Source organism: Fistularia commersonii, chromosome 35, assembly GCF_037954325.1.
Source record: "Fistularia commersonii isolate RoL2024-O1a breed Wild chromosome 35, RoL_Fcom_v1.0, whole genome shotgun sequence".
Classification (NCBI taxonomy): Eukaryota; Metazoa; Chordata; class Actinopteri; order Syngnathiformes; family Fistulariidae; genus Fistularia; species Fistularia commersonii.
In genome coordinates this window covers 5,459,825-5,476,048 of record NC_141318.1, presented here as the reverse complement: position 1 = coordinate 5,476,048, position 16,224 = coordinate 5,459,825, and the positions used below count along the sequence as shown (strand labels likewise).

Genomic DNA, 16,224 nt, shown 5'->3' with positions numbered 1-16,224 from the left:
AATGTGCCATATGCTGACAAAATATTTTCATGAGGATTCAAGCGCAGGGGAATGAGTGGAAGATTTCATTGACAAAGGAAAAATTTGTCACAGTGGCCTGGAAAAATATAGGGGGGGGGGGGTTCATTATGATCAACCAAGTTTGACCTTTTTTTTTATAAATATGTAAATTTTGCTGTAAAAAGTGATGAAAATACACCACTAATGTATCAATAAGATAAATTAATTTAAAAAAAAAAATCAAATTCCAAGATTAATTTTCATATGGAGGAGGAATAGTTTCAGCTCTCTTTTTTCTAATTACAGCTGATGTTAGTGAGTGAGTCCCAATGATTTTTACAGCCAAGTGCACAAGTGCCACTTCATCAATTCTCCCCTAATTTTCTAAACCTTTTGAACGCAAGTAGATTACCAACTGGTAGTTACTAAATTTCATCCAAGCTCTTCAATTACATAATTAACATTGTTTGGGCTGAGCCGTTACGCAAGGCTTTCAAAGTTTGCGTATTACAACTGCACTGGAGCTGAGGTAGAATACTGATCTTGAGCTTGTCCATGGCTCATTAAGAATAGCAGATAAAGAGGAAATGCACTCTGTGGGGAAATGCAAACATCTAGATCGACTTATTTTGTCCCAGTGTCGCACCAGGATGATGTAGTATAATGTGAGGTTACATTGGAAGGTGATTGGGTATACAACACATTACATTTTTGGCATGTATTGTGAAATTATCTGAGCAAATTTTAATTTCTTCCCCGTGGATGACATAGTTATCCTTGCTGATAAGGGATGCTTGATTGTCAAAATAAAAGGCACAGTTATAAAAGAGATGTTGTAAACTCTCAATATACCTATTTGCAAATGTCATTCACCAAAGTTTTGCTTTGACCAAGTTTTTGTACTAAAGCCAAGAAATAAAAATGCTACTTAAATTCCAAATGCTTCATAAGAGATTTCACCTCATAGCCCGTCTGAGCCTGAAACATGAATATCCAGCGTTTAAAAGAAGAAATTACATATTCAGACCTCTGCCAGGTTTGAATAATGTCCAAATCTTTATACATTCATGTTGTAGATTGAACTGTAAGAACCAGACGGAAAGTGAATTCACCAAACTGTATTTATTCATATTGATAGATACTACAAAATGGTGCTAAACAAACTTCCATAATTTGTCAAGAAAATAAATGGCAAAGTAAGTATTTGAAATGGCTCAAGTCCATTAATATTCGACCGATAACATATCATCTTGGCAACAATGTTGTGGGTTTCCATTACTTATTTCATAGACTCTTTTATATCAACCCACATTTTGCATACTTGCATCATTAGGCTGTTTTTTTCCCTTAAATCAAACAAATTTCTATCTATTTTTCTTATTTCAAGTCCCATTGTCCTCTCACACATGGATACATATTTACACGTGATCACATGTTTCAACAGCTTACGTGTTCATATGCATCTTTTGTCACATGTTGTAAAATCAGTTACATTTCTCCGACAGGTCAAAAGAAACAAACAATAAAACTAAATGCTTGACCTCACTTCCTTGCACACTAAACATACTCCAATTTTAAGTCTGGTGTGACCACTAGCTTATGTTGGCTAATCTTAGCAACCATCAGCTACATGCAATGATAAAACATTTACAGACTGTGTGATTTGTGTTACCGTTGAAGAGAAAATAAAGTATTTAGAATAACCCAGTCATTTGTACTTGTTGTTGCTGCTCAACTGCCAAGAGAAAAAAAGCTATTAGCCCAATGTGGCGCTAAGCAATTTTTTTTTTTTTTCATTCATCTTGACTGATGGCAGGGCAAAAATAAGCTCACTTTCAAATTAATTATTTCACCAAGATTAAAATGATCAACATCATAGCCTTGCCTCTGCTTCACATTTATTGAAACGGCTGTAAATCCCTTTGATAGCTCCATATCTAGCATATTCTTCGACTAATTATTTCTCACCATTGAACTACAATGTAAGGAGGCCACCTCACAGCGATAGCACTTGAGAAACCACAATTGATCATATACTCCAATTTCAAGGCAGTGTGAACGTTTGTGGCGCGTGTGATTTGAATGTAGTATAGAATAAACATCAAGTAAGAATACAGCCATGCATTCTCGCCACACGCCGCCGAAGTCATCTATTTTTGATCGTTTCGAATGCGCTCAAAGCAGAGAAGATAACACTGATCTTTTTTTTTTTTTTTTTCTAAAATGTTAGAAAAGGACAAAGGTTTGTGTGCCATGAAATTCCATCAAAGCATTGTCATTATACAAACAATATATTTTTTATATTTATGAGGCACCACACAATAATACTGTACCGTCTTTATGTATTTACAGGAGGGGAAAAAGCATTAGCCCTTCTGGCTAGAAACACTTGCGATGTGAAGATGAAAATAACGACTGTTAAGTTACTTACGTCGGCGTCTACGATGTTAATCATGATCACAATAATGTGCGTGGATGCACGATTGTGTGCAAGCAGCTGATGGTGTTTGGTTTTTACTGTGGCTGAGTTTTTTGGGGTTACAACCAAAAAAACTAACATGTTACAGAAATTAGAATGGAGAGTAGAAACACTGTTGACCAGAGAGAATCAAGCCGTTTTTTTTCCAAAAGAGCAGGCTTGCACTCACACACACACACACACACACACACACACACACACACACACACTCACACACACATACACGCACGCAGGCAAACATACAAAATGAGTGGCAGTAGTTGGGATAATATGTGTTAATGGCTACAGCTCACTTGATCACAGCACAGTTCCACGACACACTTAGTTGCCTTTCAAAAAAATCCATCCACACACACACACGCACGCACACACACACACACACGCGGCAAAAGCCTCAGCAGGTGTCCATCTTCAGCAGCAGCGCTGCTCCGTCCCATCTATTTTCACAGAAGGGAGAGGGAGATGCAAACTCACGCCCCGGAGCAGAAATTGCCTGTGACACGAGCATCGCGTTCAGGCCACTTTATCTAGTCAAAGCCATATTTATGAGTTCACTGAGAAAAAGAAAAGAAAAAAAAAAAAAAAAGAAAAGCACACATCTCAGCTACTGTGTTTGTAGCTCCAATGGTTGCCCACGCCTCACAGTTTGCTGAAGCACGAGGATGACTTTTATAGAGATGAGTCTTTCTACGTGTTACAGAAAAACAAAAAACAGTTTTGCTACTGAAACAGTAAGCAAGGAGCCCCTTCGTCCCATTGGTCCACGAGAGAATTCGACATAATAAAAAGATAGAGACGTAATCCAAGAGCTTCTGTGGAGATTGTCAAGGCCTCGGTGTTACATCCGGTGAATGAGGTCACGATATAAATAAGCTGTCTCCATAGATTCCTCCCGGCCGGCGTAGTTCATCAAGGTGCGGCCACGCGGCCGTGCATGTATCACAGTAAGTCCTACCAGTCTGACTGTCGTATTCTAAAGAAGGGGAGGATCGGTTAATTGGAAGGGAGGGAACGGGATGAAACCCACATTACAGCAGCAACGGCCTCATCCGTCAACGTGTTCAGTGCACTTTTTTATTTTAAACCCCTTCGCCGTACCCTTGTTCAATCCTTTGAGCCGTTAAGCCTTCCTTCGTTTCGGAGCGATCCCTGAAAGCGAGGCGCGCGAGCGAGCGCTTCATCCTACGGTTTAGGACCGTTTAAATGCGCGTCTTCCAGGCGGCGTACCCTGTCACGCGGGGACCCCCTTCAGAACGATCGTTTCCACGACATGGAGAGGATTTTCTGGAAGGCTCTGCGGAAGTCTTGGTTGAAGATGGTGTAGATGACCGGGTTCAGCGAGCTGTTACAGTAGCCGATCCAGAAAAAGAACTTAAACAGGGTCTCCGGGATCTTGCACGACTCCCGGCAGATTCCGTAAAGGCTGTAGGAAAAGAAGAACGGGAACCAGCACACGACGAACACACCCATGACTACGGCGAGGACGAAGGTGAAGCGTTTCTCACGAGCGGCTGAGGCTTTCTTTCGGTTAACCGTGCTCTGGCGTTTGCGGCGGGAGGAAAACAGATCCATGGATTTGGAACTGGCGCACGACTTCCGGCTCGAGAGTTTAGAGGCGGAGCTGCTTTTGCGGCTGGACTTCCTGTCTTTTTTGTAATCCTTGTCATTCCTGGAGGAGGAGGAACTTTTTTTCGGTTTCTCGTCCAGCGAGCTGCTGTCGTCCAGGTCGTCGTTGGGGTCCGCGGACGGGTGTTTCGGCTCGTTGGGTAAAGGCTCTTTGCAATGACCGTTCTCCGCGTCTTTCACGCTTCCCCCCCTGCTCGACTTTACCGACCCGGCTTTGCCCGTCTCTACCTGGTCCATCCCGTTCTCCAGCGGGGAATCCACGTCCCTCTTCTTCTCCGACATCGTTCTGGTCCTGGTCTTGGCCACTTGGTAGATCCGGATGTAGACCAGGATCATGATGACGCACGGGGCGAAGAAGGAACCGATGCTGGAGTAGAGGATGTACCAGGTCTCGTCGTTCAGAATGCACTGGGGGTCGGTATCGCTGCTGCTGCGGTCCATCGAAATCAGCGGCGGGAAAGAGATCACGGCCGAGATCAGCCAAACCACCACGATCATCCCTTTGACTCTCCTGGGCGTCCTCTTCAAGTTGTACTCTACCGCCTGTGTCACCGACCAGTACCTGTCCAAACTGATGGCGCAGAGGTGAACGATAGAAGAGGTGCAGAATAAAACGTCCAGAGCCAAGTAGATGTCACACCAGATTTTGCCAAAAAACCAGTAGCCCATAAGTTCATTAGCCAGAGAGAAGGGCATGACCAGGGTCGCCACTAGTATATCCGCACTCGCCAGGGAGACGAGGAAGAGATTCTGGGGTGGCTTCAGAGCTCTGCTCGTCAAAACCGCGATAACCACCAAGACGTTCCCGACAATTGTAAACAAAATCAGAAAACTGACAAGTCCAGCCAGACCCCAGATGGCGAGCTGGGAGTACTGGCTCGGGGAGGTGGAATTCGCGGAGACGTTTCCTTCTTGTGTCCCGTCCTCCAAAGAAGAGAAATTAAAAAAATCCATCCTTTTGAGTCTCTTTTCTAGTCGAGGTGCGGACTTTTAATAAATTAAAAAAAAAAAAAAAAAAAAATGATACTAAGTGCGCGTAAATAACGAAAAAGAATTGCTACTCTTGTAGGACCTTAGCGGAAATGTAACAATAGAAATAAAGAAATGTCATTTTTTTCTTCCTCCTCCTCATCTGCGATCTTCCACATCCTGCGCGCAAGTCTCTTCTTAGAAGGGCAAAAAGAAGAAAAAAAAAGAAAAAAAAGAGAGAGCCCAAGATAACGGAGAGGGAGATGGAGAGAGAGGAGGGAGGGAGGTTGGGGATGGGTGGGTGTGTGTGTGTGTGTGTGTGTGTGTGGGGGGGGGGGGGGTCGTAATGTACGGAGACTTGAAAGTCTTTATTCCTAAAAGGTGCGGACGATCCCCGGCGCGGTTTTGGGTGCGGGATGCGTCCTCAGGCGCGTCCGCGCTCCCGTCCTGCCTGCGCCCGCATCCCGCCCTCCACCTCCGCCGGCGTCTCTGCTGAAAGGGTTCGTAAAATCAAAAAAATAAATATGCCAACTCTCCACGTGTCATTTAAAAAGAAGTGTATGTATTAATATTAGATGGAAAAAAAAATTAAAAAAAAAAGAAACAAGACTAGGATTCGGCTCTCCAGCCCGAGATAAAAGGTATGTCAGCAATTTTTTAGAGGAGAGAGATTTGGGAGGAAAAAAAAAACAAAAAACGGACGATAAACTAGGAAAATCGCCTTTCCATCGGGGGTGATAAATGTTAAGAACAGTTAGAATATCAGTCCGGGTTCCTGCCGGCGGTGCGCTTGGCAAATGTATACCCGGTGCGTGCACGTCCACGCGCAGCCGCGCATGCATGTGTGTGTGCGTGCATTGTCCGTGCGTAGTGGCCGAGGGGAGCCGCAGTGGACTGGAGGATTATTTCAGCATTAAGAGCCCACCCGGTGTAAGTCAGCGGGGTTGGTTGGAAGGAGTCAAAATTCTGAGTGTGTGCGTGTGTGTATGTATGCGTGTGTGGGGTGTGGGTGGGTGGGTGTGTGTGTGTGGGGGGTGAGGGTGGGGGTGGGGGGGTTCTGTCCTTCTCCGCGCACGCTGGAGGTCAGTATTGTTACAGCCAACCCCGAAGGTGAACACCAGCAAACACAGAAAGCGTTAAATATAAGCTTCTTTTAATTTTGATCCATTTGATTTAAACTTCAAAATTATTTGTTTGTTTATTAGTTGGGTGGCTGGGGTTGCAGTTTCCAGCTTCTGACGGAAACTCCCTTCCCTCCTAATCGCACATTTGTACGATTGCAGATATATTGATAGGGGGATCGGAAACATGGAGTTCGGAGCGGCAGGGTTTTGTCGTGCGGATGGAAAACACGGCGGCCGAATGTTGATGCAGATTACGAGCAGCTCCGTCTGCGATGAGGATACATTTAAAAGTCATGGTTGGGTGGATTTTATCTCGGGCAATAACAGGCTCAGTGTAACACTGATTCCAGGATGGCCTGTAGGGCTTTTCATTCCCTCCCCATGAGGACGCGTGGACACGTGCAAGCTCCTTCTCCACCCTTACCTCTATCTTTGTTTCCTTACGGTCCCCCCCCCCCCCCCAAAAAAAAGTGCTGCAGCAGCACTCCACAAAGGTTACTCTGATTAATTCAAACCTCACCACCCCTGTTTCAATCCTGGGCAAAAGAAAAAAAAAACAAGTTTGTGAAAAGTTCTTCCTGCTATGCGGAAACTCTCTCTCCCTATTCCGGGAGGTGGTTACCGCCCGAACGAACGTAGCCCGGTATTAAGTTTCCGGACTTTTCGCTAAGTACCTGTCATCAATCAGAGGCCGCTCTGTCGAGATGAATTAAAAAAAAAGCAGCGTCGAGAAATGCTCGAGTTTAAATTGATCGTCAAAACGTCGAGGTGAATCGAGGGGGGAGAGGACGTAGTTTATCCGCTTGGACAAATGCGTAGACAGCAGACGGTTCCAGACGCCCGGCTCCACCCCGAACCATCCCTAAAACAATCTGCTAGCTTTCATACTGCCTATTTGAATTGTACCGAGCACACGACAATACTGTAGGTCAGCGTAGATGCACTCTAAGCTGATTTTGAAGGGACAGACAAGCCTTATTATGGTCATTAAGTCGGGTCCCGAGGCCACAGCTCTGTCTATATAATTGGGACAGCGGTGAACAATCTCAGCTATTACTGAGCCTTTCTCTTCTTTCCAACATTGTGCTGTGCTCTGATGGAATAAACCGACTCTCCATGTTAGCCGGAAGCCAGCTTTAGGGTTTTTTCGAATCAATTTGGACATTTTCCATTTTTTTTGTTTCGGACTTGTTGTAAATGATCATTTCGAACCATTTCCTCGTCTAGCAAATTTGCGCGCCGCACGCTTTTATGACAGGCCCCCTTTGTTTGCACCTCCAAAGAGAGTAGGCCCTTGGATAAGACGCCTCTGCACTTTAATTTAAATCACTAGAGCGGGAGTCATGGAACTCTGATGGCCAGAACTTTCTATTAAAGAGGAAGGAGGAAAGCTATGAGCCCGTGTCCACCTAATAGAGCATCGCAAACCTAATAACACCTGATGGTCGCGTTACTAGGTAACACGACTGGCCTTTTATGGCCCATTGAAATCCAATACAGGGACTCCTACGACCATTACACTGCATCATCATACAATCAGCCCCTCGTATTATCTGGAGCGCTGCTGGTCAAAAAGCCTCAGGGGTCAAACACCTACTAAAGCTTCATACCATTTCTCTTTACCTACCAATCATTAACGGCCTTTAAAAAAATAATTAAAAATAAAAACTATTACCGGTAATAACAGCTACATCTTATTTCCCCATTTGCCTAATGGGCATATGTTGCCCCCCCCCCGGCAGAGAAATGGTTCAAGCTGTCGACAGAGATAAATAGAGGTACAATTACGGCAGACAACTATAGATCCTAAAGGGGTAGCAAGGCAACATTTAACCGGGGGAGGCTGTCACTACCTTTGTATCTCAGAACAGGAACAGCTGTTTTTCCCTTGTCTTGTGTATAATTACTTACTGCAATTAGTTAAAAACATGCAAGTCCTGTTTTGATTTTGTTTATTTGTTTGCTTGTTTTTTGTTGTTGTTGCTAACGTACATCCATATCTGCAACATGGCATATTATTATAAGTGGCATCAACTGATCCTGTCTTCTGTTAAGTTACACATCTGTCAAGGTTTTCAGACATTTTCTGGAAGAACTAGCCAGAGGGTTACGAGCTCTGTATTTTATATGACAGGGCTCTAACTTAAAAAGGTAGGTTTTTGGTTCAAACCCAATAACATCACGTTGAATGTTAGTTGCAGACTCAAATGCCTGCTCACTACCTCTGAAACTTAATTTCAGAGCATTGCATATGCAGATGTTGGTTTTATTTCGGTAAACGTTATGTTTATTGGGCAAAATAATAAATCATTACACCTGTTGATCAAAAGAGTCCTCGAGGTGATTTCCGATGTCTTAGACGTGTTCCGCAGAATCATTTCCAAAACTATCGGGAATGCTGATTTTCATTAGCAAATGTGTCTGGAGAGGCTTGCCGCTAGGACTCCATTTCAGCATTGTAAAACTTCAGTTTATTTGGACGTGTTCTGAGAAAACGACGCCTTCCTGAGCATAAGCTCCACTTTGCTTCAGATGAGCGGCTGCACAGCCTCCATTCTGGCAAAGTCATGACCGTCCTTCTCGGTGCCAGCTGGACCGAACCGGCAGGTCCGCGGGCAGTCGGAGCACAAGGCGAAAGGAGGCTTGTGTTGAAATTTGCCACTCCAGACACTGGCCTACATCAGTGGTGCTAGATTGACATTTGGCTTGTGAAAAATGATCATCTCCGAAGTGTTATTCACTGAGAGGTCAGATTCTGGTGACAGGCAGGAGTGATGGATTTGCCAAAAGTTCTCATAAATTTTTGTCTGCCAATTGAATCAACAGCCGAGTGGTAAATGGATCATATGTGGCAGTGGACTTTAATAAATGTGTGGTTATCCAACTGATGGTGCATTATCCTGTGAGTCACTGCTCCCCCACTGTAGGCTTGAAGATAACTTGCCCAATGCAGACATTTAAATAATCCAGCTAAGAACATTCAGCTGTAAATAACCTCCAGGCAACCCCTCATTGCCAGTGTTAAGCTCAAAAGTGCCAAACTTGTCAGCTCGCAGCGTCTAAGGGTCCGCTCCGAGTCTCTCACGGAGGTGCACCGAAATGCACCATCTGCAATTAAACTCCCCTACGTTTTTCTTTTTTTATTATTATTGTTTCGTATTACATTACCTCCTCTATATAGACCCTGGCTGATCCATTGCCTCAAATACTGTCTAACTGCAAGGTGGTTTTCAAATGTATGGGTTTGTCCAAGGTGCCCAGCTACTCAGCATAATCCCATCACAGGTACATTCACTGCTGGAGAGCTCAGCCTATATAGGCTGAAACCTGAAAAAAGATAAAATGAAATAAAAATCGAGTGAGCAGTGGCAAAGTTTGGGTGGCTGAAGGGAAGGCGGAGATAAAGAAGAATGCTGTCGTGGACAAAGACGAACAGAGGCCGAGAACTAGATGCGGAGGTTTGATTTGTTAAGATCCCTCTCCAGGATTGATCATGTATCGATTATCCTTGCCATCTATTTGCAGCGGAGGTTAGAGATATTTATCACATTTTCACAAGTGACTCGCAATTAATCACTCAAAGGGTACCCGTGTATGTGAGGGGTCAGTCTAGAGAGTTTATTTTTTATTTATCTACCGTGAGTAACAAGATATTTTATAAGGTAGTGTAGTACCACCTTATTTTCCAAGAGCATTTTTCACATTTCACAAATGTATCCATGACAACAAAAGCCACTTAATCTTAAGCCTGTGAGCCCTGAGTTACGGATTTATTTGTCATTTTTTACATTCAGGCTCTTGGTTTACATGCATACCGATCCATCATTTTTTATTCGCCATTCATTTATTCAGCATCTATATTGCTTATCCCGTGGCAGGGTCATGGGGGACCGAAGGCTATACCAGCAGTGACTGGGCGAGAGGCAGGCTTCGCCCCGCACAAGTTACCGCTCGATCACAGGGTCCACATTCAGAGACCCGCTGCATGCTTTTGAACTGCGGGAGGAAACCACAGAACCCAGAAGAAACCCGCAGAGACTTGAGGAGAACATGCAAACACCACACAGAAAAGCATCCTTATCACAATCTAACCCAGGACCTTCTTACTCTGAGGTGGAAGCTCTAACCACCGCGCTACCATGCCACCCATGGTATGGGCACCGTTGTTTTGTCGGTAATATATAAAAAGAAACAAATGTAAATAATTTCTCAGGGTTTTGCATGCCTCTCATCGGACAATCTAGAAATGTTAAGATTTTTTTTTTTTTTTTTTTGTGAGTTGTTATAGATATATAGTTCTTGCACATAGGCAACAGGAATTAATTATTGCACTCCACTGTTGGAATAGAAACTAGCTTCATTCATGTCTGTTTTCAATGCAAAAAGGGGTAGCGGGTCTACGCAAAAGGCAATGCAAGAGGTTGTTGCAATTTCTAACCAGGATTATAGACTAGCCTGAGAAACAACAAAATTTTTTTTTGTTTTTTTGATGAGTTGATCATGGTTTGATTCTTGAGCTCCTCTTGGCCTGTAAAAGTATTATTGAGCAGGATACTGAGCCCCGAACTGCTCTGATGAGTGTCCACCTGCCACTCATGGTTCATTGATGATGGCTTCAATGCAGCGGTCAAATTTCACTGATGTCGTTCTGTATGTGTAACTGATTACAACTAAATAAATAACTTTCCTCTTCTTCTTGAGACAATCGTTGAATTCGATAAAAAAAAAAAGATCCGCTGTATGTTCTAAATTAATTTCCCGTGTTCTGCAGGATCATCCAGGCTGCAATGAAAACATCATGAGCAACTGAACTGAGAGGAGCGGACGGACCAATTTGCATCTTTACTGCTCTGGGGTTTATGTAAGTAAAAACTTATACGATAACACCATAGCAAATCGTAGACCCTACCTATTTCCATGTCTTCTCACTACAAGTGAGTCTAGATGGCTAAGACAGGGTGGCCTTGACTTGACAACAATCGAACGCTGATCTGCTTCAGTTTGACTGAGAATGCAATCGACTCAGCCAATCAAAATAACTAAATCGGCGTTGAAAAATAGGGATATGATAGGAAGATGTTGCACTAGATGGATGCCGACCTGACGCACCTCTGAAAAACACATCCGTCTGCCTTTCCTTGCAGCATCATTACATCCTCTCATTGCATGCGAGGGATTGTTGTTTTACCGTCACAGTTTTGATACTCGTCACCAGCTGGAGTGCAGGGGTGCGTTTGCTTACAACTTTGAACAGATGTTCAATAAATCCACATGAATTCATGGGAAACAACCGAACAATACAAAATCTGTATCAATTAAGCGACTAACACGTGTCACAGATTATTGATGTAATGTTGTCTTCTAGAAGTCTTGATGTGCCAGCGTGCAAAAATAAGAGCAATAAAAGCGTGCATAATGACAGATTACTAAAGGGAAACCTCTATTCTTCGTACAGGTGACTGGACTCGGATCAGCATCTTTAGTATCTTGTTTTGTCTCGATAATAGCATGACCTCATTTTGCCAGGTCAGTCCAGGATAAATAGAACAAACATCACATTTTTGGCTGGCCGTGAACAGCAGAGGAAGGAATAGTGAATAGAGTCATCATCCAGTTATTTCTGTTTTCACTGTTTTTGCTTTCTTTCTTTTTTTTTTCTCCTTATATTTGATGTGAGCTTGACAAATTCAAATTATCTGGACACACTCATCGCTTCCTCTCAAGTTCAGATTTCCTTAACTTCATCTGCTTAAGCTATAAGAGTGTTTAAGATGGGGATTTGGAGTTTGTTTGTTTTTTTCCGCTAGATGTGTACATTTTGAAGTGTTTGCCTATAACCTCACCTTTATCTCAATCTCAGAGGAAACATCTCTTATTCAATCTCTAAATCAAAGCAGCCGCATCCTCTTTAAGTTTGCAAAATGCTCCCCCTCTGCGCAGCGTCATCTGCAAAGCCTCAAGTCAGCACGACAGAGGACCGGCGGTAACATGCAAGCTAAGTTGAATACGGACTCTGCCTTTGTGTTGTCAGTCCAATTTCTCAGCTGAAGCGGCGAAAACCTCAGACCCTCCGCCCGATCGTACCTGCTGACCTCGGCTGTGAATAATGGATGGCGCGATTTGGTTTGTGCACGCGTGCGTTGGCACTGTGCAGCTCAGTGATGCCACGGAGCGAGACGTATGAGGGTTAAATTGCCTCTGTCAATAAAAATTCCCATTAGCTTCATCTTCTGTCACTCTTTTGAGTATGTATTGCCATGTTTGGAATCTTAGGGCGTTGCGTTATTGTTATACGTTACACCCAGCTTTTAAAAATACCACAAGGAGAATTGATTGGACTGATTAAATGCGAGGGTGGTGAATGATAAGGGAACCTATTTGTTTGTTTGTTTGCTTTTTTTATATCCCTAAATTGTTCTCTTTCTCACGTTTCTTCCCGGTGCCGTTTAGTAGTTTATCTCAAGCAGCTGTAATCCCTTCCACTCCGCCGCTCCCATTTCCGATCACACTTTGTTTTCACGTTCAGCCATCCGAACAATTTGCCGGGCACTTTTTTCTACCTGCAAGAAGGAGATTTCATTTTATCATTTTCGAACGGCAGCGATTATCAACAGCCAACACGTATGCCCGCAATGTGATTTCAAATTTGGGTCTTGTGGAAAGCAGACAATGATTTGATTTTTAATTTGATCCAATAACCAACGTAGCACTATTATAGATACAGAATAGAACGTGGAAGCGATATTGCGCTCCTCTTGATACCAGCGCCTCGTGTTTCCTTGCGTCTATGTATTCCAAGCGAGGTATTAAAGTGTAGATAAAAAAGAGGTACTACAGATTTTGCAGAGGAAGCACACTGTTTATAATGTAGCTTTGCTGACAAAACCCTCCGTTTATATGCGCATTAGTTGTGTTTTCAACTCTGTAGCTGGCGTTGCCATAAATTACTGTCTGTACTAATTACTTTTTTCCCTTTATAATTCTGTTTCTCCTTTTTCCTGTAGCAGTTTATTGTTTCAATGAGAGTCAGTAGGTTTATCAGTGATCTGATGAAGCATTGAATAGTTTGTTTTTTTTTCCTTTGGCAACGACTTGGACATGAATATTCTTTATTGTGTCGTGTAAAAATGCTCTGTTGCCACCAGCTTATAACACCACCGCAGCGAGAATACAGGTTTCTCTCGATAGTGTAACTTTGGTGTGATAATAACAACTGCTGCTCAAAGAGAAGGGAATGCATAGAAGAGCTTCACACAACAAATGACGTCAAAAATATCTAGCTAAAAAGGCAAGGACATGCAGAAATTCCTGGACACAGAAGCGAGCGTAGCAGAGTTCACTTGCAGTCGAGCTCACATCTTGACTTCATGCTCAATGAGATTCATCGCTAATCATTTCGGCTCATTATTTTGTCAATTTTATGTCTTAAAGTGGTTAAAAATCTGTATAAAAAGAGCTGGGTCAGCTACTGGAGATATCATTAAATACTAATTAGAAGAAATATTATAACGCTATATTTAGGCCAAACAGAGACATGTCTTTTTTTTTTACTTGGTTCTGCTTAAGCTTAATGAAAGTCTTGAAAAATCATAACTGAATTTCCACTTGATTGAAAACTAGTGTGCACTTTAAGTGTCTGAGATTTTTCAGACTGCATTTTCACAGACTGTTGTGACTATTATGACTTAGAATTTCTGGTTGTTGTTTTTTTTTGGTCTTTTTTAGAGAGACTGTGTAGCTGTGATTTTGCTCAGGACTTTTTTAAATACCTGATGATATCAGTTACACTTGCATGGCACATGTTGAATAAAAGGATGATAAAAGAATGACTGAAACCAGTACATTAGTGAGCAAACATGTAATATCAATGGTCTTGCGAAGTTAAAATTTGCTTCTTTTAGCTTTCGGGGAGACCGAATGTTTTGATGCATTGGTCTGAAAAAACAAACAAAAAAAAAACAAAAGAAAGAAACCAACAAACACCTGCTTTTATCTGGCTTTTAATCTCAGTGGAAAAGCGTTCAATTGGCGTTTGCCCCCCTCCCGGCCGATTGATTCTACAGCCCTGCTGGTATTTAGCCAACAACAACTGGTCAGGCGTGGTTATTTCTTCCTGATTTGCAATCTGATAGCCTAAGTCTAGATCTCCTGCAACTCTTTATCCCTTTGTTAATATAATCAGTGTCTTAAATTAAGGTAGTAGAGGTTTTGTTTGAAAGACTGACCCACTTTGACCTTTCTTTGAGCTTTGGCGCTGCCTTCTGTTTGCTATTTTCATCCGTATTATCGAGTGTAACACACACCAGGGGGGAAAAGGCGAGGTGGTTTGTATTTGCAGTTGGCTTGCAATGGTAAAACACAGCGTCGTCTTTTCAGTACAGCTACTCTCCTGGATATTGCCTGTGGTGGTTAATGTTTGTGAGAAAGCAATATCAGTGTTTGGTAACAGTGTGAAAAAGATCCCCGCAGATGTGGCGTGAACTTTGTAACAGATGCTTTCGGTTACAAAAAAAAAAAAGACTTACTGTGAGCATTTTGTGGGACAGTATTTATTGACAACATGTTTTGGTTTGTTGAGCAAATGATCAATGTAAGACCGCCATTCTGCCATCGAACGTTTTGTCTGGTTCGATAGACCGCTTCGTTCATTTATTCATTTATTCATTCATTCATCCATTATCTGTACCACTTTTCCGGCACTCCGGGTCACAAGAGGATTGTAGCCAATCCCCGCGGACTCAGGGTTTAACCTGGACCCGTCGTCTGTCAGTCACAGGCAAACCTCTGTAAAAATAGGACAATGAAAAAAAAAAAAAAAAAAACAGAGAGAAAAGCATCTTTTTTTTCTGAAGAAACCTGCTCGGCTTACAGAGAAGAGATCCTTTGAAGATCTACTGCAGACGGGATGGACATTTTATTAGCCGGTGTTATTGTGTTGACTTGGAATTAGTACACAACGACAGTGCAGCGGGATGAAAGCGAAACCCATCACTCAGTAGTCCAGTACGTTGTACCATTTACCACCTTAGAGGAGCATGAAAACAGACGTGTATGTGGAGCGATTATTCTCAGAATGTCATCCGACACTTGAAATAACAAACCGAGCCCACCGGTGCTAAAACAAGCGCTTTCGCAAGACGCACTTTGATGTAGACAATTACCTTTTGTGCCAGTACTTCCCTCAACACTGGACTGACCCCAGATATACTCAAATTATCTTTCAAAAGGAAGTGGAAAGAGTATAAATTCATCTGCAGCACCTTTTTTGCTCTAATTTATTTTTAAAAATAGCTCAAGATTACTGTTAAAGGGTTGTGTGTTCATTATCGAGCCGTCCGTCCTCCCCCTGCCGACACACGATCCCGCAAGCGAGTCTTACTAGAATCACAATAAATCCGTGGGTGAACAGACTCAGATGGAAAAAAAAAAAGGTCATGGGACCAGATGGATAAGATCAGAACTCTTTGGCTTTCCAGCTAAAAGTCAACCAGTGCAATGGCCCATCTTTTTCTTCCCTTTTCAACTGGGTTAGAGCATCAGTTTTTCTTCCTCCGCCATTTCTATGTAACCTTGTATATGCGCACACACACACAAACAGCGTGCTCCTTTTAATACTAGACATCAACACACAGTGCCCTAACAATTACAGTTGCTCATGAGTAAATGCAGATTATATAAAACGCTCACTGTGGCTCTGTTACAGACGCTCACGCGTGAGCACACACACACACACACACACACACTAATGGTGGTTTGATTGTTATTCCTCACACAACAACTCTGATTCTGGTGTGTATAAACAGCCTTTCACATGCAGTCACAATGTCTCCTGAGAGCGCAAACACACGAGAGCGCACACACACACACACACATGGACACTATATGCACATATATGTATATAAACATTTGCCTACAGTTGGAAGGTGCAGAACACTCTTAGTTGGCCTACTCTTGGTACTGTAGACAAAAAGAAAGAAAAGAGCTGCTGAGTCATGAAAAAAGGAATTCGAGATCTATTGTTAATAA

General features: G+C 42.8%; 2 protein-coding genes across 2 annotated transcripts in view; one reads left to right on the top strand and one right to left on the bottom strand.

Moving 5' to 3' along the window:
- Window positions 1–1,110: 1,110 nt before the first annotated feature.
- On the bottom strand, window positions 1,111–5,245 carry adra2c (adrenoceptor alpha 2C). The gene has a single exon (XM_086142615.1). It carries the CDS (start codon window positions 5,057–5,059, stop codon window positions 3,728–3,730), a length of 1,332 nt encoding a protein of 443 aa, XP_085998741.1. The 5' UTR covers window positions 5,060–5,245; the 3' UTR covers window positions 1,111–3,727.
- Window positions 5,246–5,642: 397 nt separating this feature from the next.
- Window positions 5,643–16,224, top strand: part of lrpap1 (low density lipoprotein receptor-related protein associated protein 1) — a 108,047-nt gene continuing 97,465 nt past the window's right edge. Inside the window, exons 1-2 of the mRNA XM_086142420.1 lie at window positions 5,643–5,715; window positions 10,970–11,059. The gene's annotated coding sequence lies outside the window, so the exon portion shown is untranslated. The remainder of the gene's footprint in view (window positions 5,716–10,969; window positions 11,060–16,224) is intronic.

Excerpts from the sequence above, each read along its gene's own strand:
- adra2c (XM_086142615.1), bottom strand. The coding sequence starts at position 5,059 with ATGGATTTTTTTAATTTCTCTTCTTTGGAGGACGGGACACAAGAAGGA.